Genomic DNA, 23,753 nt, shown 5'->3' with positions numbered 1-23,753 from the left:
ACATTTTCAAAGCACTCAAATTGATTTCATTCACGCTATGTATATAACCAGTTACTCGTAAGTACATTTCAGTTCTACTGTGTTTTTTTAGCAGACGAACTAAAAATCTGATACCGAACATGAGTCTCGCCAATTTGATAGAAAGATAGATAAAGCTCTAGTGACAGTGTATGACTTGCTGACACATTCGATCAGATAAACATACAAAATAGATTCAAACTGCAGATTACTGCAATAGAATGGTAGTAGAAATGGTGGTTTATTGTTTCCACCTGTTTGGAGATTAAAATTTACCTTCACGGATATAATTACAGATGAGGTAGTTAGAGGTATTGTCAAATGTAATCGCAATACTGTTTTGACTTTATTTCGTTATGTGTATTTGAATTGAACGGGATAATATTCTATATATAAAAATGAATTGCTGTTCGTTAGTCTCGCTAAAACTCGAGAATGGCTGAACCGATTGAGCTAATTTTAGTCTTGAAATTTCACTAAAAAAAATTGACTTCCATGAATAATTTTAGTATTCATGGAAGTCCAGGTTTAAACGGTGATAAAATATGAAGAAATTGTATGGAGAATGGTAAAAACAACATTTTTGTTTTCCCATACAAATTGTCAAAAAGGGAGCGTTCAGAAATTTATTGCACAACCAAACTTCAAAATTCTTTTAAGTCTGAGTTCGCGGGGTCAGCTAGTATTTCATATATAAATGGATAATTTACGGATACGGATATATATGGATAATATAGATATGGCGCGAGTTTGCAATTGTCTCTCGGATTACTTAAGTTTGTTTTCAGTATTTCTTATGACTGTGAAGTTAGTTAGAAATATAAATTGACTTGAGTTTTTACTTATATTTCTGGCTGACCGGAATTTTTTAGTCAAGATACTAAACACATCAGTTATTTATAAACATCAATTTCATTTTTAAAATAAATACATTTTCCCTACAATAATCTACTGTATTACCAAAGGCTTAATTATTTGACATTTCCCTATAATTTTTATTCGAAACAAATTTAATTCTCAATTTTCGGATCATGCACCATTTCACATTTGCAACTGCATACCTTTCTTGCAACTTACTTTGTAAGGACCGTTTTTTTAATTTTATGGCGTTCTGATGTGTTTATACTGTATATACTTAGTTAGTTAGTATATGTATAGTTTATTTTTATTTATTTTATTCAGAGTAATGGCCTACATTATAAATACCTTATAGATTAATATACATATAAATTGTCTGTGTGGTCACGGCACTGATGACGACAATCTGCCACCGTAGCGCAGATGCACCATCCTTTTCGGCCAGTAGTCCTCCTTCATGAAGGTTGAAACTCAAATTTAGACCGATCTACGGCATTCTTATTTATTTTTTCAACTTTGGAAATCAACTTAAATATAAAAAAAGATAAAAGAAAATCCCGCTATAAAACTCGTAATATACTTGTATTTTTTTTATTACTTTGAACTGCATATATATGCAAAAAACTATTATACGTGGTATAAAACCTAACACAATGAATGTTAGAATTTTGTCAGCTTTTCAGTGTAAATTTCTGAAACGGTTGCATTTGATTTCGGTTTTCACTAACGTATTTTAGTAAGCTCTATTTAGTGTTTGTTTTATTTCTATCAGTTTATAAACAAAATATTCTACATCAATCGTATTGGTTGGTAACGCACCGAGCGTACGTCCACCGTCGCGGGATCAGCTAGTATTTTTTCGTGGCCATCTACATGTAAAATACGCCAAAAATATCACTTGTGCCTGTTTTATTTCCAACCCTCTCTGTATCGAATGGCGCTCCAGTGAGTACCAATATACATTCTCACCGCGACTTCAGCATTCGACACTTTGAAGGTACAGTATGGTTGATAATGGAATGATGCACCCGCCTACGCTAACGATTTACGGGGGCACCATTAGTTAGCCCATCGTGACTAATTCTCCAGGAATTAATCACGATGGTTTCCAGGGGGAAACGCGTGGAGGTCAACTTAACATGGTACATTGCTATGAGGTCATTATTCCACATTAGTGACAACCTTTTTACCCAGTCACTGAACGCTCAAAATTTGAGTAAATTCAACGGGAAAACGTAACAAATATCAATGAGGGCTGTTAGACGATTCACCGTTATCGAATTTACTTTAAAAAGTAAATAGTGTTTACATTTAGAAGATATTAAATGTACAGTGTACAATGTATAATGATTATTATTGAAATTTATAACTTCGAGAGTACATCTTTGACGTTAAAAAATTTTATATCTTTATTTATCGTAAAATTATTTGTGTTAGGACCCGGTAAACAGTATAAATAATATTATTGAAATTGTACAATAGAACACATACCGTCACGACTATATTCACGAATGGCATAGCCAGAGGCGTTGTAATTTTTTTTCGAATCATCTAATGCTGTTGGCCACATCTGGCTAGTTTAGTCCTAGACTAGACCGGACGATAGGGGGCGAGTGTAGATAGCACTCCAAACACGCGGAAGGATTATAGAGCGACTGAAGGCCAACTCCCGCTTGACTGATACGACTAGTCTGAGGGCACCGCTAGGGGTTTGAACCTCGGCTCAGGCTGTCGTAATTTCGATCCTAGTTTGAAGTGGACGGGGATCGATCGGAGGAGAAATTATCAATTGTAGATGTCATGCTGAACGCAACACTTGATGTGATATATTTTGATTGCAATGTGCACGAGGTTTTTTTTTGTTTTGTTATCACTTGGTTGTTGTTTGGTTTTGTTTCCTACGCCGGGGAGACATTTGTTAACACACACAACGCTCTTTTTGGTGTGGGTTATATTTAAACTCACGACGATTTAGATGGTAGTCGGGGCAGTCACTACATACTCTTTATGGTATTTATTTATGTTTTTGTATATATTTATTTTATTATGGATTAATTACGAAACAAATGTATTTGATACAATTTTATTAATAATTAATCGTGAGTTTTAAGACTGAAAAATATTACCTGTTATAGCTACGAAACGTTGTATTTTAATGAGAGATGGTCATTAATAGAGATTAATTATATAGATAATAAATATTAAATTATGAGTTGATATTAGGAAGTTAGAGTCCAGTATGGACTCGCAAAGCAAATGACAGGACAGAATGGAAATCTTTAGAGGAGGCCTATGCCGGAAGACACGCTGTACCGTTTTTCGATTAGTAACATTTTATATAATATTTTAAAAACCATATAACTTAGTGTGGCAATAAAATCTTTTATTTTATTTTTTATATTAAATTATATATATTTTACATTTTCACATCTATTTTGAGCTAATTAATATTGCTACCAACTACTGAAACCGAAATTAAAGTAGGCGAAACGGAAAGTTTAAAGCACCTACTACTACCCACTTACACGATATGAAAAGCGAAGTATCAAGAATCTTTTGCTTTTATATAATACACATTAGTATATACCGATAACTCGTTTGTTTTGTAAATAATAATACCTGCTGTGTTCGTTATAAAGATATTATTCGAAATTACGCTTTTGTTTTCTCGTAAATGCGTAAAATCATGCGCAAATATATAGTTAAGAGACAGCTCAATACAGCAATCAGACATATTTGAACAAATGTATTGAAGAAATGAAACTTATTCTTGTATGTGGAATATAACATTTTCGCGCGGTTTTATGGATGTTAGGGGAAAATGTGGAAGTATGAGGTTAAGTCAGTCATATCTATTGATGCTTTGAGGGTTTCTTAGTGCTGTTCAGCACATATCTGGGCCTAGCACTGAAGTTTTAATTATATTTTAAGAACGTCGAGCGTGCGTATCAGGCCCTTTGGTAAGGTCTTTGTAACTGTCATGGTAGGGGAAACGGAAGGCACACAAGAAAAAACTGTCACATGATCTGACATGATCACACTTATTGTTAATTTTTTTTTAACAATAAGTGTGATCCCATTCTATAGGAAATTTAAAACATAAGGAAAGTCAATTCAGTATTACATGGCAATGTCATAACAAGAGAAAGATATAAAGATTGGAATTCGACTTAAAAGAGAATTAATTTTACTATATACGAAGTTTTATTTACCTAATAGAGAATATACCTAATGCATAGGTATTTGCAGTCTATTTATCATTCATTCTTAATAAATAGCGCGTTGTCGATGGAGCTCTTACCATTTTGTAACGCTGTTAATAATAATTCTTAATTGTAACGGTTTGAAAGTCCAAGGATTGAGATTTTTGAAATTTAACAGTTTTGTAGATGTAAACTAAGTTAAGGCAATTTAATTTGGTTTGGTTTGCATTTTGTACAATATTTTAGATTTATATTCGTTACAATATATTTTTTTAATGTATGAGTTAACATAATCATCCATTAAAAAAAATATTAATTGCATCCGCTTGCGGTAACGGTATTCGCTGGCGGGGCATCAGTGGAGGATCATGCAAAATTCATCAGAAATTTGTCATGCTAGTTTCCAGGGGGAAACTGACATGGTACATTGATAACAATAGGTTTATTTGATCACATTACAAATAATCCCTTTTCCCCTTAAGAAATGGTTGTAACATTGTTACATAATTACGGGGCGAAGTGTCAATTTTAGAGTTTATTTGGAAGTTGAGTACAGATTGTATACGTGCAGCACACTATACTTCGAACTCAATACGAACAGACTTACAATTTCGTAAAATATTAATATCATACAAAGATTTTATCTGTAGTCATAATCATAACATACAATGCTTCACAATCAACCAAGTCTATATTTGTATTGTTCACAATAAGATTTAAATTTGTGTGAACAGCTTGCGTGTGTTTTGATCAAAATAAATTTGATAAACTTACGCGACGTACTTAGTTAATTATTGTAATTATCTAATCATCATCTGCTTCTTCCTTATCTCATTCATTTGGACCTGCTTCTTTCTTATCTCTTATGACAGCGTAATAAGAAGAATTATAACATTTTTAGGAGACTGGATCTTTCTAATATATACCTATTTCCTATTAATGTATTTTTTTCTTTATGAACGGATTTCTGTGGATCAAACAAACCATAAATGTCATGGGTAGGTATAGTTTATTCCAATTCATGCAGAATGAAAACCGCATTCAAATCGGTTAAGACTTATCAGCGAATACTATACTATGGACATACTAACAAAAAAAATATTTTTGTGTCCATTGGATTACTGATATTTGGCAAACTCCCCACTGGCACACCCGTTCCACCCAGACCACACTTTTACACACACATTACGACGGCCTGAGCCGAGGTTCGAACCCCTAGTGGTGCCCTCAGACTAAAGTCGTATCCATCAGACAGGAGTTGGCCTTCAGCCGCTCCATAAGTCCTTCCGCGGGTTTGGAGTGCCATCGGCACTCGCCCGCTAATGTTCGGTGAAGCCGTAAAGGCCAGCTGCGGCCAACAGATTTGAGTAGTCCGAAAAAAAAAGCTATTTGGCAGTTTGTTTTCAACTTTAAAATGTAAAGTATAAGAATTATATAATTTTCTTGCACTTTCGTCTTGTGATGCAACAGCTTTTACAATGATAGTTAGATTAAAAAAAATAAGATGATTCAGGGCTAATAAATGAAGTATATTTGAATAAAGAATTTTATATTCTATTTTATTTTGTCATATTTTAAAAAATTGTGTGACCTTAGTGACCTATATTAAATACTAGTTGGTACCCGTGACTTCGGTAGAATGATTTTTGTAAATAGTATTATTAAAATTGTTTATTTTATGTTTATTTTTTAATTATGGTAAATTAAGTTTAATTATATGTACATTTTATTTGCTCTTTTTTTCCGTTTGTTGTTTATATTGTATTTTTTACATTGCACTGAATAAAATATTTTTCTTTCTTTCTTTCTTTCTTTCTTTCTAAAATTAAAGTTTATCCTAAGTTACAACATTAGCTATCTGCGAGTGAAAGTCCGGGCAACATTGGTCCAGCCGTTTCAGAAATTAGCAAGAACGAATAGACAATCAGACAGATAGACAGAGAAAAGAAATATTATGTACGTTCATCGTATGCTTTATAGAAAAGCTATTAATTTGCAATTAGAAACTGAGGTACCATTAACTTAAGGGGATAAAAATTAATTACAAAAGTATTGTCAGACCTATATTTACTCACTTACTTTACTTATATTTTGACTAAATACCTTAAAAATATTTTCTTAAAAATGATGATACTTCCATACAACCTTTAATCACTCTTTTCTACCCCTTACAACCGTTTTTTTAATTAGAAAGCCTTTATCCTTTCTCAGACCATCTGTTCAAGTTCATCTGTCCAAATTACATATATCGGTTAAGTAGTTTTAGCGTAATAGAGCTACAGACACAGACAAATAGTTATTTTTTTTTATACTGCTATGGTGGCAAACAAGCCTACGGCCCATCTGATAGTAAATGGTTACCGACACAAATTAAATAAAACACAAACAAATAACTAAATTAAAAATGGATAAATTCTCTACTTACTTATGTTAACTACCGTTTAAGTAAATTTCAAATTAAAAGTGGTATTTATGATTTTGAGAAATATTTGTTATCTCCCATGAACAAGACTCATTTATTATTCAACGTTAGTTAAAAGTTAATACTTATCAATTTACACAATACATAATATATATGTATTATTTTTATTATTTTCATAATACATAATTTTAAATTGTAGCCTATATGTTTTTCTTATGTATAAGCTACTTTACTATAAAATCTAATCAAAATCCGTTTAGTGGTATTTTGTGTGAAAAAGGTAGGAACAACCATTAAGTTACGTCTTCATCCTTCCGTCCAAACTTTCGCATTGTTAGTAGGATCAGGGGGATGATCTGATTAGTAGTTCTTTAATTATAAATTAAATAAATTACTAAGTCGCTTACGCAATTATTTTATAAATACAATCACTTATTACTTTCTTGTTTTCAGGGTTCTCCAAAAAGCCCTTAAAGCTTTTTGGTATTTAGAGTCGAGTGTATGTAATATTAAAACTAGTGAATTATTTATTATACATTTCTAGAAAATTATGTAGGTACAGCATAACAATCGAATGCGTAAACAAGTTTTAAGATAATATTGACAACCTGACAATACTGAATCAAACCTTAATTTGTGTTATTGTTCGAGCTCTCCAGACGTTTAATATATTGTTTTAAATAAATGAGCATTTTCTTGCTTTAATTACGTCAATATTTACTTTATATCTTATGTATGACTATTACGTCAATAACGTAGCAGAATTGTTGTATAAAAAGGCCTGGAGAGGCAGGAATTGGCATCAGTCCGGTTCCACTCTCACCACACAATGAGAGTCACAACCTTTGTGATCTTGTGCTGTGCTCTGCAGGTTAGTAATACTTCATTGAAACTAATATCGATCGTCTAAATTCGCTATGTATTCTTTTAAAAATTCATATTTTCTATTACATAATTTTGTAATGAACTCTGTTCTAAATCGTATTTGGTACAGATGTACCCACTGTCCAGCCTATATTTTTAAATCTCTTCAACATTTCTCAGATATTTAAATATAAAATATACTTGAATAATAGATTTGTAATAAAGATACAAATCCTACATACTACGTCTCGATAATATCCAAAAGAGTTTTATTCGTTTCTTAGCCTACATATTACGAGTTCATAATTCCTCTATGTATCTTAAGTTCCGCAAAAAACACCACATTCTGCCTCCTGAGAAGCATAGGGAAATCGCGGATATTACATATCTAATGAGAGTAGCCTCTGGGTGCTTTCGACTGCTCTAATCTCTTGGGTAAATTATCTGTCAACGTAACACGAGTGATACTCGTGGTACGAGGTACAAGGCATAATCCTCTAATACTGTACTTTTGTTATTCTAATAATATAATCTCAAGTGACAAATGTTACCTAAAGAAAATCAGAGGTTTATTATCAGGGGTCGCCTAATAAACGCAACACTTGACATGTGACATGTCCGCAGTATATTTTAAAAGTCATATGGTTATAACGTCTATAATAAAATCAATCCAACAACCTGCGTGTGGATTGTGCTATGAAGACAAATTTTCTTTAATATTTTTTTATAAGAATATACATTATTTTTTATTTTCAGTATGTTACTGCAGATGCCATCGATGATAACCTTCTCAACTTTAAAAATGAAAATTTCATAGAGATAGGTGAAACTACTACAGCAGAAGTTGATGTCGAAAATGGGACTGTATACGAAAAAGAGACTACAATCAAAAAGTTCGAGAGAGATGGAGACATTACACCAAATATTTCTGGTGAAGACAAGATCGTCAGAACTTTCGTCATAGAAACTGATGCATCTGGTCACGAAACAGTCTATGAGGAAGACGTTGTAATAAAGAAAAAACCAGGACAACAAAGTGTTACAGGAAGGAGTACTGCTGGACGTCGTCCTGCTCAAGCTTCAGCTGTGACATCAGCAAGACCAAGCCCTGGACCAACTGTTGTAATTGAAAGAAACGGTCCAACAGGAAACGTACCAGCACCAGCTGTAGTTCCTACTGGGTATGGTCCATATGGACCCTACGGAGGACTCGGACCACTCGGAGCCTCATCGGCCGCCTCATCAGCAGCCGGAGCAGGCGGAATCGACGTTGTCGGACCAGCAGTCGTAGGAGGACCAGGATCCGCAGGAGCAGCCGCAGCTGCCTCTAGCGCATCGGAAGCCGCACCTGTCATCGTTATCGAAGACAATTCTGCAGCAGCAGCCGCCGCAGCAGGATCTGCCGCTTCGGGACTTGGCGGACTAGGACTTGGAGGATTGGGACCATACGGAGCACTCGGACCACTTGGAGCTCTATCGGCTAGCGCCGCTGGTGCCGGAATTGGCGGACTCGGTGCAGGTGGACTATCAGGATTAGGAGGAGCTGGAGGCGCAGGCGCAGCAGCAGCTGGCTCTGCCGCAGCCGGACTCGGTGGAATCGGTGGAGCAGGTGGCGCATCCGGAGCATCTGGAGCAGCAGCAGCTTCATCCGCATCTGGTGCCGCACCAGTAGTCGTCATCGAAGAAGGACAATCAGCAGCATCAGCAGCCGCAGCAGGTTCAGCTGCATCCGGACTTGGCCCATTGGGACTTGGAGCATGGGGACCATACGGAGGTCTCGGACCACTCGGAGCCTCATCGGCCGCCTCATCAGCAGCCGGAGCAGGCGGAATCGACGTTGTCGGACCAGCAGTCGTAGGAGGACCAGGATCCGCAGGAGCAGCCGCAGCTGCCTCTAGCGCATCGGAAGCCGCACCTGTCATCGTTATCGAAGACAATTCTGCAGCAGCAGCCGCCGCAGCAGGATCTGCAGCTTCGGGACTTGGCGGACTAGGACTTGGAGGATTGGGACCATACGGAGCACTCGGACCACTTGGAGCTCTATCGGCTAGCGCCGCTGGTGCCGGAATTGGCGGACTCGGTGCAGGTGGACTATCAGGATTAGGAGGAGCTGGAGGCGCAGGCGCAGCAGCAGCTGGCTCTGCCGCAGCCGGACTCGGTGGAATCGGTGGAGCAGGTGGCGCATCCGGAGCATCTGGAGCAGCAGCAGCTTCATCCGCATCTGGTGCCGCACCAGTAGTCGTCATCGAAGAAGGACAATCAGCAGCAGCAGCAGCCGCAGCAGGTTCAGCTGCATCTGGACTTGGCCCATTGGGACTTGGAGCATGGGGACCATACGGAGGTCTCGGACCACTCGGAGCCTCATCGGCCGCCTCATCAGCAGCCGGAGCAGGCGGAATCGACGTTGTCGGACCAGCAGTCGTAGGAGGACCAGGATCCGCAGGAGCAGCCGCAGCTGCCTCTAGCGCATCGGAAGCCGCACCTGTCATCGTTATCGAAGACAATTCTGCAGCAGCAGCCGCCGCAGCAGGATCTGCCGCTTCGGGACTTGGCGGACTAGGACTTGGAGGATTGGGACCATACGGAGCACTCGGACCACTTGGAGCTCTATCGGCTAGCGCCGCTGGTGCCGGAATTGGCGGACTCGGTGCAGGTGGACTATCAGGATTAGGAGGAGCTGGAGGCGCAGGCGCAGCAGCAGCTGGCTCTGCCGCAGCCGGACTCGGTGGAATCGGTGGAGCAGGTGGCGCATCCGGAGCATCTGGAGCAGCAGCAGCTTCATCCGCATCTGGTGCCGCACCAGTAGTCGTCATCGAAGAAGGACAATCAGCAGCAGCAGCAGCCGCAGCAGGTTCAGCTGCATCTGGACTTGGCCCATTGGGACTTGGAGCATGGGGACCATACGGAGGTCTCGGACCACTCGGAGCCTCATCGGCCGCCTCATCAGCAGCCGGAGCAGGCGGAATCGACGTTGTCGGACCAGCAGTCGTAGGAGGACCAGGATCCGCAGGAGCAGCCGCAGCTGCCTCTAGCGCATCGGAAGCCGCACCTGTCATCGTTATCGAAGACAATTCTGCAGCAGCAGCCGCCGCAGCAGGATCTGCCGCTTCGGGACTTGGCGGACTAGGACTTGGAGGATTGGGACCATACGGAGCACTCGGACCACTTGGAGCTCTATCGGCTAGCGCCGCTGGTGCCGGAATTGGCGGACTCGGTGCAGGTGGACTATCAGGATTAGGAGGAGCTGGAGGCGCAGGCGCAGCAGCAGCTGGCTCTGCCGCAGCCGGACTCGGTGGAATCGGTGGAGCAGGTGGCGCATCCGGAGCATCTGGAGCAGCAGCAGCTTCATCCGCATCTGGTGCCGCACCAGTGATCGTTATCGAAGAAGGACAATCAGCAGCAGCAGCCGCAGCAGGTTCAGCTGCATCTGGACTTGGCCCATTGGGACTTGGAGCATGGGGACCATACGGAGGTCTCGGACCACTCGGAGCCTCATCGGCCGCCTCATCAGCAGCCGGAGCAGGCGGAATCGACGTTGTCGGACCAGCAGTCGTAGGAGGACCAGGATCCGCAGGAGCAGCCGCAGCTGCCTCTAGCGCATCGGAAGCCGCACCTGTCATCGTTATCGAAGACAATTCTGCAGCAGCAGCCGCCGCAGCAGGATCTGCCGCTTCGGGACTTGGCGGACTAGGACTTGGAGGATTGGGACCATACGGAGCACTCGGACCACTTGGAGCTCTATCGGCTAGCGCCGCTGGTGCCGGAATTGGCGGACTCGGTGCAGGTGGACTATCAGGATTAGGAGGAGCTGGAGGCGCAGGCGCAGCAGCAGCTGGCTCTGCCGCAGCCGGACTCGGTGGAATCGGTGGAGCAGGTGGCGCATCCGGAGCATCTGGAGCAGCAGCAGCTTCATCCGCATCTGGTGCCGCACCAGTAGTCGTCATCGAAGAAGGACAATCAGCAGCAGCAGCAGCCGCAGCAGGTTCAGCTGCATCTGGACTTGGCCCATTGGGACTTGGAGCATGGGGACCATACGGAGGTCTCGGACCACTCGGAGCCTCATCGGCCGCCTCATCAGCAGCCGGAGCAGGCGGAATCGACGTTGTCGGACCAGCAGTCGTAGGAGGACCAGGATCCGCAGGAGCAGCCGCAGCTGCCTCTAGCGCATCGGAAGCCGCACCTGTCATCGTTATCGAAGACAATTCTGCAGCAGCAGCCGCCGCAGCAGGATCTGCCGCTTCGGGACTTGGCGGACTAGGACTTGGAGGATTGGGACCATACGGAGCACTCGGACCACTTGGAGCTCTATCGGCTAGCGCCGCTGGTGCCGGAATTGGCGGACTCGGTGCAGGTGGACTATCAGGATTAGGAGGAGCTGGAGGCGCAGGCGCAGCAGCAGCTGGCTCTGCCGCAGCCGGACTCGGTGGAATCGGTGGAGCAGGTGGCGCATCCGGAGCATCTGGAGCAGCAGCAGCTTCATCCGCATCTGGTGCCGCACCAGTGATCGTTATCGAAGAAGGACAATCAGCAGCAGCAGCCGCAGCAGGTTCAGCTGCATCTGGACTTGGCCCATTGGGACTTGGAGCATGGGGACCATACGGAGGTCTCGGACCACTCGGAGCCTCATCGGCCGCCTCATCAGCAGCCGGAGCAGGCGGAATCGACGTTGTCGGACCAGCAGTCGTAGGAGGACCAGGATCCGCAGGAGCAGCCGCAGCTGCCTCTAGCGCATCGGAAGCCGCACCTGTCATCGTTATCGAAGACAATTCTGCAGCAGCAGCCGCCGCAGCAGGATCTGCAGCTTCGGGACTTGGCGGACTAGGACTTGGAGGATTGGGACCATACGGAGCACTCGGACCACTTGGAGCTCTATCGGCTAGCGCCGCTGGTGCCGGAATTGGCGGACTCGGTGCAGGTGGACTATCAGGATTAGGAGGAGCTGGAGGCGCAGGCGCAGCAGCAGCTGGCTCTGCCGCAGCCGGACTCGGTGGAATCGGTGGAGCAGGTGGCGCATCCGGAGCATCTGGAGCAGCAGCAGCTTCATCCGCATCTGGTGCCGCACCAGTGATCGTTATCGAAGAAGGACAATCAGCAGCAGCAGCCGCAGCAGGTTCAGCTGCATCTGGACTTGGCCCATTGGGACTTGGAGCATGGGGACCATACGGAGGTCTCGGACCACTCGGAGCCTCATCGGCCGCCTCATCAGCAGCCGGAGCAGGCGGAATCGACGTTGTCGGACCAGCAGTCGTAGGAGGACCAGGATCCGCAGGAGCAGCCGCAGCTGCCTCTAGCGCATCGGAAGCCGCACCTGTCATCGTTATCGAAGACAATTCTGCAGCAGCAGCCGCCGCAGCAGGATCTGCAGCTTCGGGACTTGGCGGACTAGGACTTGGAGGATTGGGACCATACGGAGCACTCGGACCACTTGGAGCTCTATCGGCTAGCGCCGCTGGTGCCGGAATTGGCGGACTCGGTGCAGGTGGACTATCAGGATTAGGAGGAGCTGGAGGCGCAGGCGCAGCAGCAGCAGCTGGCTCTGCCGCAGCCGGACTCGGTGGAATCGGTGGAGCAGGTGGCGCATCCGGAGCATCTGGAGCAGCAGCAGCTTCATCCGCATCTGGTGCCGCACCAGTGATCGTTATCGAAGAAGGACAATCAGCAGCAGCAGCAGCCGCAGCAGGTTCAGCTGCATCTGGACTTGGCCCATTGGGACTTGGAGCATGGGGACCATACGGAGGTCTCGGACCACTCGGAGCCTCATCGGCCGCCTCATCAGCAGCCGGAGCAGGCGGAATCGACGTTGTCGGACCAGCAGTCGTAGGAGGACCAGGATCCGCAGGAGCAGCCGCAGCTGCCTCTAGCGCATCGGAAGCCGCACCTGTCATCGTTATCGAAGACAATTCTGCAGCAGCAGCCGCCGCAGCAGGATCTGCCGCTTCGGGACTTGGCGGACTAGGACTTGGAGGATTGGGACCATACGGAGCACTCGGACCACTTGGAGCTCTATCGGCTAGCGCCGCTGGTGCCGGAATTGGCGGACTCGGTGCAGGTGGACTATCAGGATTAGGAGGAGCTGGAGGCGCAGGCGCAGCAGCAGCTGGCTCTGCCGCAGCCGGACTCGGTGGAATCGGTGGAGCAGGTGGCGCATCCGGAGCATCTGGAGCAGCAGCAGCTTCATCCGCATCTGGTGCCGCACCAGTGATCGTTATCGAAGAAGGACAATCAGCAGCAGCAGCAGCCGCAGCAGGTTCAGCTGCATCTGGACTTGGCCCATTGGGACTTGGAGCATGGGGACCATACGGAGGTCTCGGACCACTCGGAGCCTCATCGGCCGCCTCATCAGCAGCCGGAGCAGGCGGAATCGACGTTGTCGGACCAGCAGTCGTAGGAGGACCAGGATCCGCAGGAGCAGCCGCAGCTGCCTCTAGCGCATCGGAAGCCGCACCTGTCATCGTTATCGAAGACAATTCTGCAGCAGCAGCCGCCGCAGCAGGATCTGCAGCTTCGGGACTTGGCGGACTAGGACTTGGAGGATTGGGACCATACGGAGCACTCGGACCACTTGGAGCTCTATCGGCTAGCGCCGCTGGTGCCGGAATTGGCGGACTCGGTGCAGGTGGACTATCAGGATTAGGAGGAGCTGGAGGCGCAGGCGCAGCAGCAGCTGGCTCTGCCGCAGCCGGACTCGGTGGAATCGGTGGAGCAGGTGGCGCATCCGGAGCATCTGGAGCAGCAGCAGCTTCATCCGCATCTGGTGCCGCACCAGTAGTCGTCATCGAAGAAGGACAATCAGCAGCATCAGCAGCCGCAGCAGGTTCAGCTGCATCCGGACTTGGCCCATTGGGACTTGGAGCATGGGGACCATACGGAGGTCTCGGACCACTCGGAGCCTCATCGGCCGCCTCATCAGCAGCCGGAGCAGGCGGAATCGACGTTGTCGGACCAGCAGTCGTAGGAGGACCAGGATCCGCAGGAGCAGCCGCAGCTGCCTCTAGCGCATCGGAAGCCGCACCTGTCATCGTTATCGAAGACAATTCTGCAGCAGCAGCCGCCGCAGCAGGATCTGCCGCTTCGGGACTTGGCGGACTAGGACTTGGAGGATTGGGACCATACGGAGCACTCGGACCACTTGGAGCTCTATCGGCTAGCGCCGCTGGTGCCGGAATTGGCGGACTCGGTGCAGGTGGACTATCAGGATTAGGAGGAGCTGGAGGCGCAGGCGCAGCAGCAGCTGGCTCTGCCGCAGCCGGACTCGGTGGAATCGGTGGAGCAGGTGGCGCATCCGGAGCATCTGGAGCAGCAGCAGCTTCATCCGCATCTGGTGCCGCACCAGTGATCGTTATCGAAGAAGGACAATCAGCAGCAGCAGCCGCAGCAGGTTCAGCTGCATCTGGACTTGGCCCATTGGGACTTGGAGCATGGGGACCATACGGAGGTCTCGGACCACTCGGAGCCTCATCGGCCGCCTCATCAGCAGCCGGAGCAGGCGGAATCGACGTTGTCGGACCAGCAGTCGTAGGAGGACCAGGATCCGCAGGAGCAGCCGCAGCTGCCTCTAGCGCATCGGAAGCCGCACCTGTCATCGTTATCGAAGACAATTCTGCAGCAGCAGCCGCCGCAGCAGGATCTGCAGCTTCGGGACTTGGCGGACTAGGACTTGGAGGATTGGGACCATACGGAGCACTCGGACCACTTGGAGCTCTATCGGCTAGCGCCGCTGGTGCCGGAATTGGCGGACTCGGTGCAGGTGGACTATCAGGATTAGGAGGAGCTGGAGGCGCAGGCGCAGCAGCAGCTGGCTCTGCCGCAGCCGGACTCGGTGGAATCGGTGGAGCAGGTGGCGCATCCGGAGCATCTGGAGCAGCAGCAGCTTCATCCGCATCTGGTGCCGCACCAGTAGTCGTCATCGAAGAAGGACAATCAGCAGCAGCAGCCGCAGCAGGTTCAGCTGCATCTGGACTTGGCCCATTGGGACTTGGAGCATGGGGACCATACGGAGGTCTCGGACCACTCGGAGCCTCATCGGCCGCCTCATCAGCAGCCGGAGCAGGCGGAATCGACGTTGTCGGACCAGCAGTCGTAGGAGGACCAGGATCCGCAGGAGCAGCCGCAGCTGCCTCTAGCGCATCGGAAGCCGCACCTGTCATCGTTATCGAAGACAATTCTGCAGCAGCAGCCGCCGCAGCAGGATCTGCAGCTTCGGGACTTGGCGGACTAGGACTTGGAGGATTGGGACCATACGGAGCACTCGGACCACTTGGAGCTCTATCGGCTAGCGCCGCTGGTGCCGGAATTGGCGGACTCGGTGCAGGTGGACTATCAGGATTAGGAGGAGCTGGAGGCGCAGGCGCAGCAGCAGCTGGCTCTGCCGCAGCCGGACTCGGTGGAATCGGTGGAGCAGGTGGCGCATCCGGAGCATCTGGAGCAGCAGCAGCTTCATCCGCATCTGGTGCCGCACCAGTGATCGTTATCGAAGAAGGACAATCAGCAGCAGCAGCAGCCGCAGCAGGTTCAGCTGCATCTGGACTTGGCCCATTGGGACTTGGAGCATGGGGACCATACGGAGGTCTCGGACCACTCGGAGCCTCATCGGCCGCCTCATCAGCAGCCGGAGCAGGCGGAATCGACGTTGTCGGACCAGCAGTCGTAGGAGGACCAGGATCCGCAGGAGCAGCCGCAGCTGCCTCTAGCGCATCGGAAGCCGCACCTGTCATCGTTATCGAAGACAATTCTGCAGCAGCAGCCGCCGCAGCAGGATCTGCAGCTTCGGGACTTGGCGGACTAGGACTTGGAGGATTGGGACCATACGGAGCACTCGGACCACTTGGAGCTCTATCGGCTAGCGCCGCTGGTGCCGGAATTGGCGGACTCGGTGCAGGTGGACTATCAGGATTAGGAGGAGCTGGAGGCGCAGGCGCAGCAGCAGCTGGCTCTGCCGCAGCCGGACTCGGTGGAATCGGTGGAGCAGGTGGCGCATCCGGAGCATCTGGAGCAGCAGCAGCTTCATCCGCATCTGGTGCCGCACCAGTGATCGTTATCGAAGAAGGACAATCAGCAGCAGCAGCAGCCGCAGCAGGTTCAGCTGCATCTGGACTTGGCCCATTGGGACTTGGAGCATGGGGACCATACGGAGGTCTCGGACCACTCGGAGCCTCATCGGCCGCCTCATCAGCAGCCGGAGCAGGCGGAATCGACGTTGTCGGACCAGCAGTCGTAGGAGGACCAGGATCCGCAGGAGCAGCCGCAGCTGCCTCTAGCGCATCGGAAGCCGCACCTGTCATCGTTATCGAAGACAATTCTGCAGCAGCCGCCGCAGCAGGATCTGCAGCTTCGGGACTTGGCGGACTAGGACTTGGAGGATTGGGACCATACGGAGCACTCGGACCACTTGGAGCTCTATCGGCTAGCGCCGCTGGTGCCGGAATTGGCGGACTCGGTGCAGGTGGACTATCAGGATTAGGAGGAGCTGGAGGCGCAGGCGCAGCAGCAGCTGGCTCTGCCGCAGCCGGACTCGGTGGAATCGGTGGAGCAGGTGGCGCATCCGGAGCATCTGGAGCAGCAGCAGCTTCATCCGCATCTGGTGCCGCACCAGTGATCGTTATCGAAGAAGGACAATCAGCAGCAGCAGCAGCCGCAGCAGGTTCAGCTGCATCTGGACTTGGCCCATTGGGACTTGGAGCATGGGGACCATACGGAGGTCTCGGACCACTCGGAGCCTCATCGGCCGCCTCATCAGCAGCCGGAGCAGGCGGAATCGACGTTGTCGGACCAGCAGTCGTAGGAGGACCAGGATCCGCAGGAGCAGCCGCAGCTGCCTCTAGCGCATCGGAAGCCGCACCTGTCATCGTTATCGAAGACAATTCTGCAGCAGCAGCCGCCGCAGCAGGATCTGCAGCTTCGGGACTTGGCGGACTAGGACTTGGAGGATTGGGACCATACGGAGCACTCGGACCACTTGGAGCTCTATCGGCTAGCGCCGCTGGTGCCGGAATTGGCGGACTCGGTGCAGGTGGACTATCAGGATTAGGAGGAGCTGGAGGCGCAGGCGCAGCAGCAGCTGGCTCTGCCGCAGCCGGACTCGGTGGAATCGGTGGAGCAGGTGGCGCATCCGGAGCATCTGGAGCAGCAGCAGCTTCATCCGCATCTGGTGCCGCACCAGTGATCGTTATCGAAGAAGGACAATCAGCAGCAGCAGCAGCCGCAGCAGGTTCAGCTGCATCTGGACTTGGCCCATTGGGACTTGGAGCATGGGGACCATACGGAGGTCTCGGACCACTCGGAGCCTCATCGGCCGCCTCATCAGCAGCCGGAGCAGGAGGACCAGCAGTCGTAGGAGGACCAGATCCGCAGAGCAGCCGCAGCTGCCGGAGCAGGCGGAATCGACGTTGTCGGACCAGCAGTCGTAGGAGGACCAGGATCCGCAGGAGCAGCCGCAGCTGCCTCTAGCGCATCGGAAGCCGCACCTGTCATCGTTATCGAAGACAATTCTGCAGCAGCAGCCGCCGCAGCAGGATCTGCAGCTTCGGGACTTGGCGGACTAGGACTTGGAGGATTGGGACCATACGGAGCACTCGGACCACTTGGAGCTCTATCGGCTAGCGCCGCTGGTGCCGGAATTGGCGGACTCGGTGCAGGTGGACTATCAGGATTAGGAGGAGCTGGAGGCGCAGGCGCAGCAGCAGCTGGCTCTGCCGCAGCCGGACTCGGTGGAATCGGTGGAGCAGGTGGCGCATCCGGAGCATCTGGAGCAGCAGCAGCTTCATCCGCATCTGGTGCCGCACCAGTGATCGTTATCGAAGAAGGACAATCAGCAGCAGCAGCAGCCGCAGCAGGTTCAGCTGCATCTGGACTTGGCCCATTGGGACTTGGAGCATGGGGACCATACGGAGGTCTCGGACCACTCGGAGCCTCATCGGCCGCCTCATCAGCAGCCGGAGCAGGCGGAATCGACGTTGTCGGACCAGCAGTCGTAGGAGGACCAGGATCCGCAGGAGCAGCCGCAGCTGCCTCTAGCGCATCGGAAGCCGCACCTGTCATCGTTATCGAAGACAATTCTGCAGCAGCAGCCGCCGCAGCAGGATCTGCAGCTTCGGGACTTGGCGGACTAGGACTTGGAGGATTGGGACCATACGGAGCACTCGGACCACTTGGAGCTCTATCGGCTAGCGCCGCTGGTGCCGGAATTGGCGGACTCGGTGCAGGTGGACTATCAGGATTAGGAGGAGCTGGAGGCGCAGGCGCAGCAGCAGCTGGCTCTGCCGCAGCCGGACTCGGTGGAATCGGTGGAGCAGGTGGCGCATCCGGAGCATCTGGAGCAGCAGCAGCTTCATCCGCATCTGGTGCCGCACCAGTGATCGTTATCGAAGAAGGACAATCAGCAGCAGCAGCAGCCGCAGCAGGTTCAGCTGCATCTGGACTTGGCCCATTGGGACTTGGAGCATGGGGACCATACGGAGGTCTCGGACCACTCGGAGCCTCATCGGCCGCCTCATCAGCAGCCGGAGCAGGCGGAATCGACGTTGTCGGACCAGCAGTCGTAGGAGGACCAGGATCCGCAGGAGCAGCCGCAGCTGCCTCTAGCGCATCGGAAGCCGCACCTGTCATCGTTATCGAAGACAATTCTGCAGCAGCAGCCGCCGCAGCAGGATCTGCAGCTTCGGGACTTGGCGGACTAGGACTTGGAGGATTGGGACCATACGGAGCACTCGGACCACTTGGAGCTCTATCGGCTAGCGCCGCTGGTGCCGGAATTGGCGGACTCGGTGCAGGTGGACTATCAGGATTAGGAGGAGCTGGAGGCGCAGGCGCAGCAGCAGCTGGCTCTGCCGCAGCCGGACTCGGTGGAATCGGTGGAGGTGGAGCAGGTGGCGCATCCGGAGCATCTGGAGCAGCAGCAGCTTCATCCGCATCTGGTGCCGCACCAGTGATCGTTATCGAAGAAGGACAATCAGCAGCAGCAGCAGCCGCAGCAGGTTCAGCTGCATCTGGACTTGGCCCATTGGGACTTGGAGCATGGGGACCATACGGAGGTCTCGGACCACTCGGAGCCTCATCGGCCGCCTCATCAGCAGCCGGAGCAGGCGGAATCGACGTTGTCGGACCAGCAGTCGTAGGAGGACCAGGATCCGCAGGAGCAGCCGCAGCTGCCTCTAGCGCATCGGAAGCCGCACCTGTCATCGTTATCGAAGACAATTCTGCAGCAGCAGCCGCCGCAGCAGGATCTGCAGCTTCGGGACTTGGCGGACTAGGACTTGGAGGATTGGGACCATACGGAGCACTCGGACCACTTGGAGCTCTATCGGCTAGCGCCGCTGGTGCCGGAATTGGCGGACTCGGTGCAGGTGGACTATCAGGATTAGGAGGAGCTGGAGGCGCAGGCGCAGCAGCAGCTGGCTCTGCCGCAGCCGGACTCGGTGGAATCGGTGGAGCAGGTGGCGCATCCGGAGCATCTGGAGCAGCAGCAGCTTCATCCGCATCTGGTGCCGCACCAGTGATCGTTATCGAAGAAGGACAATCAGCAGCATCAGCAGCCGCAGCAGGTTCAGCTGCATCTGGACTTGGCCCATTGGGACTTGGAGCATGGGGACCATACGGAGGTCTCGGACCACTCGGAGCCTCATCGGCCGCCTCATCAGCAGCCGGAGCAGGCGGAATCGACGTTGTCGGACCAGCAGTCGTAGGAGGACCAGGATCCGCAGGAGCAGCCGCAGCTGCCTCTAGCGCATCGGAAGCCGCACCTGTCATCGTTATCGAAGACAATTCTGCAGCAGCAGCCGCCGCAGCAGGATCTGCAGCTTCGGGACTTGGCGGACTAGGACTTGGAGGATTGGGACCATACGGAGCACTCGGACCACTTGGAGCTCTATCGGCTAGCGCCGCTGGTGCCGGAATTGGCGGACTCGGTGCAGGTGGACTATCAGGATTAGGAGGAGCTGGAGGCGCAGGCGCAGCAGCAGCTGGCTCTGCCGCAGCCGGACTCGGTGGAATCGGTGGAGCAGGTGGCGCATCCGGAGCATCTGGAGCAGCAGCAGCTTCATCCGCATCTGGTGCCGCACCAGTAGTCGTCATCGAAGAAGGACAATCAGCAGCATCAGCAGCCGCAGCAGGTTCAGCTGCATCCGGACTTGGCCCATTGGGACTTGGAGCATGGGGACCATACGGAGGTCTCGGACCACTCGGAGCCTCATCGGCCGCCTCATCAGCAGCCGGAGCAGGCGGAATCGACGTTGTCGGACCAGCAGTCGTAGGAGGACCAGGATCCGCAGGAGCAGCCGCAGCTGCCTCTAGCGCATCGGAAGCCGCACCTGTCATCGTTATCGAAGACAATTCTGCAGCAGCAGCAGCCGCAGCAGGTTCAGCTGCATCTGGACTTGGCCCATTGGGACTGCTCGGAATTGGCGGACTCTGCGTGGACTATCAGGATTAGGAGGAGCTGGAGGCGCAGGCGCAGCAGCAGCTGGCTCTGCTGGGACTTGGAGCATGGGGACCATACGGAGGTCTCGGACCACTCGGAGCCTCATCGGCCGCTTCTTCAGCAGCTATCAGGATTAGGAGGAGCTCTGGTGTAGCACGACCTGCTCCGGATCTGGTGCCGCACCAGTGATCGTTATCGAAGAAGGACAATCAGCAGCAGCAGCAGCCGCAGCAGGTTCAGCTGCATCTGGACTTGGCCCATTGGGACTTGGAGCATGGGGACCATACGGATTGCCGCCTCATCCCGACGTTGTCGGACCAGCAGACGTGGGAGGACTGCAGTGCCGACTCGTAGACTTGGCGGACTAGGACTTGGAGGATTGGGACCATACGGATTGGACCACTTGGAGCTCTATCGGAGGCGCCAATTGGCGGACTCGGTGCAGGTGGACTATGCATTACTTGGAGGCAGCAGCAGTTGGCTTTTTTAGCCGGACTCGGTGGAATCGGTGGAGCAGGTGGCGCATCCGGAGCATCTGGAGCAGCAGCAGCTTCATCCGCATCTGGTGCCGCACCAGTGATCGTTATCGAAGAAGGACAATCAGCAGCATCAGCAGCCGCAGCAGGTTCAGCTGCATCTGGACTTGGCCCATTGGGACTTGGAGCATGGGGACCATACGGAGGTCTCGGACCACTCGGAGCCTCATCGGCCGCCTCATCAGCAGCCGGAGCAGGCGGAATCGACGTTGTCGGACCAGCAGTCGTAGGAGGACCAGGATCCGCAGGAGCAGCCGCAATCATCGTTATGAAGACATTAAAGCTGCAGCTAGCAGCCGCCGCAGCAGGATCTGCAGTTCGGGACTTGGCACTAACTTATATAAGCACTCGGACCACTTGGAGAAGACACTCTATCGGCTAGCGCCGCTGGTGCCGGAATTGGCGGACTCGGTGCAGGTGGACTATCAGGATTAGGAGGAGCTGGAGGCGCAGGCGCAGCAGCAGCTGGCTCTGCCGCAGCTGGACTCGGTGGAATCGGTGGAGCAGGTGGCGCATCCGGAGCATCTGGAGCAGCAGCAGCTTCATCCGCATCTGGTGCCGCACCAGTGATCGTTATCGAAGAAGGACAATCAGCAGCAGCAGCAGCCGCAGCAGGTTCAGCTGCATCTGGACTTGGCCCATTGGGACTTGGAGCATGGGGACCATACGGAGGTCTCGGACCACTCGGAGCCTCATCGGCCGCCTCATCAGCAGCCGGAGCAGGCGGAATCGACGTTGTCGGACCAGCAGTCGTAGGAGGACCAGGATCCGCAGGAGCAGCCGCAGCTGCCTCTAGCGCATCGGAAGCCGCACCTGTCATCGTTATCGAAGACAATTCTGCAGCAGCAGCCGCCGCAGCAGGATCTGCAGCTACTTGGCGGACTAGGACTTGGAATTGGGACCATGGAGCACTCGGACCACTTGGAGCTCTATCGGCTAGCGCCGCTGGTGCCGGAATTGGCGGACTCGGTGCAGGTGGACTATCAGGATTAGGAGGAGCTGGAGGCGCAGGCGCAGCAGCAGCTGGCTCTGCCGCAGCCGGACTCGGTGGAATCGGTGGAGCAGGTGGCGCATCCGGAGCATCTGGAGCAGCAGCAGCTTCATCCGCATCTGGTGCCGCACCAGTGATCGTTATCGAAGCAGGACACATCAGCAGCATCAGCAGCAGCAGCAGGTTCAGCTGCATCTGGACTTGGCCCATTGGGACTTGGAGCATGGGGACCATACGGAGGTCTCGGACCACTCGGAGCCTCATCGGCCGCCTCATCAGCAGCCGGAGCAGGCGGAATCGACGTTGTCGGACCAGCAGTCGTAGGAGGACCAGGATCCGCAATATATCTTCGGAATTCATCGTTATCGAAGACAATTCTGGCAGCAGCCGCCGCAGCAGGATCTGCAGCTTATATATTTGGTGCCGGAATTGGCGGATTCCTGGTGCAATATGTCATGATGGGTCAATTGACCTGCAGCTTCAACTATATTCGTCGAAGAAGGACAATATCCTCAGCCGCAGCAGGTTCAGCTGGTGTAGTCAATCAAATCACGTTGTGTGTTCACCATCATTTATTTCTGCAGCCCAGCAGGATCTGCAGCTTCGGGACTTGGCGGACTAGGACTTGGAGGATTGGGATCAGCCATTAGCTCTTTAAACGGAATTATTTAGGAGGAGCTGGATTAGCTGGAGATGAAGAGCAATTAAGCAGAATAACTATATGTTTTCGGATACTATTGGGTTTTTCATTCATTAATATGTCCTACAAAATCATCAGCAGCCGGAAAATGATGTTTATTTTTTTTTATATATATATATAAGCGTAAAAATATAAAATTTTGTGTGCAGTAGCTCAAGACAATTCTGCAGCAGCAGCCGCCCATGATTCCGCTTCGGGATAATGCTTATGGCTCTGCCGCAGCCGGACTCGGTGGAATCGGTGGAGCAGGTGGCGCATCCGGAGCATCTGGAGCAGCAGCAGCTTCATCCGCATCTGGTGCCGCACCAGTGATCGTTATAGGTATACCATGTAAAAAGCCGCACCTTCATCGTTATGAGCAGCAGCAGCCGCAGCAGGTTCCCCATCTGCCCATCAATTAACCTAATGGTTAGCACGACCTGCTTCTCGAGTAATTGCTCCCGGCAGAATGCTCATATTAAACTTGTCGTACAAATTGTACAATTTTTAAAAGTGCAATAAAGAATAAATAAAAATAAAAAAATATATACAGTCTAGCCTGAAGAGATAGAAAATCATCGCTCCTAAGAATATCTTTCGATAATTGTCCCTGACGGGTCTGGGTAGCGAAGTCTGAAAAAGAGATCTATGTAAGTCGCAGTGCTACAGGGTCTAAAGCAACTAACAAAAGCCGGGAGAAGTGGATTGTTAGTAATGTACGAGTAATTACCTCATTGCTGACATTTGTACCATGTCTGGTTGACCTGC

At 50.8% G+C, this 23,753-nt stretch overlaps 1 protein-coding gene across 1 annotated transcript; it reads left to right on the top strand.

The window, feature by feature from the left end:
- Positions 1–7,330: 7,330 nt before the first annotated feature.
- Positions 7,331–23,407, top strand: LOC131851741 (fibroin heavy chain-like). The gene is given in 11 exon segments (XM_059202286.1): positions 7,331–7,372; positions 8,122–11,122; positions 11,186–17,707; positions 17,778–20,246; positions 20,310–20,768; positions 20,771–21,071; positions 21,157–21,631; positions 21,663–22,454; positions 22,456–22,831; positions 22,896–22,948; positions 23,159–23,407. Coding segments are annotated over 11 exon segments (14,739 nt in total).
- Positions 23,408–23,753: the final 346 nt, after the last annotated feature.

This window comes from Achroia grisella, unplaced genomic scaffold (assembly GCF_030625045.1).
Source record: "Achroia grisella isolate CSIRO2021 unplaced genomic scaffold, CSIRO_AGI_Agris_v1 utg807, whole genome shotgun sequence".
Classification (NCBI taxonomy): domain Eukaryota; kingdom Metazoa; phylum Arthropoda; class Insecta; order Lepidoptera; family Pyralidae; genus Achroia; species Achroia grisella.
The sequence above is the reverse complement of the archived record's forward strand: the minus strand, read 5'-3'. Positions and strand labels throughout refer to the sequence as shown.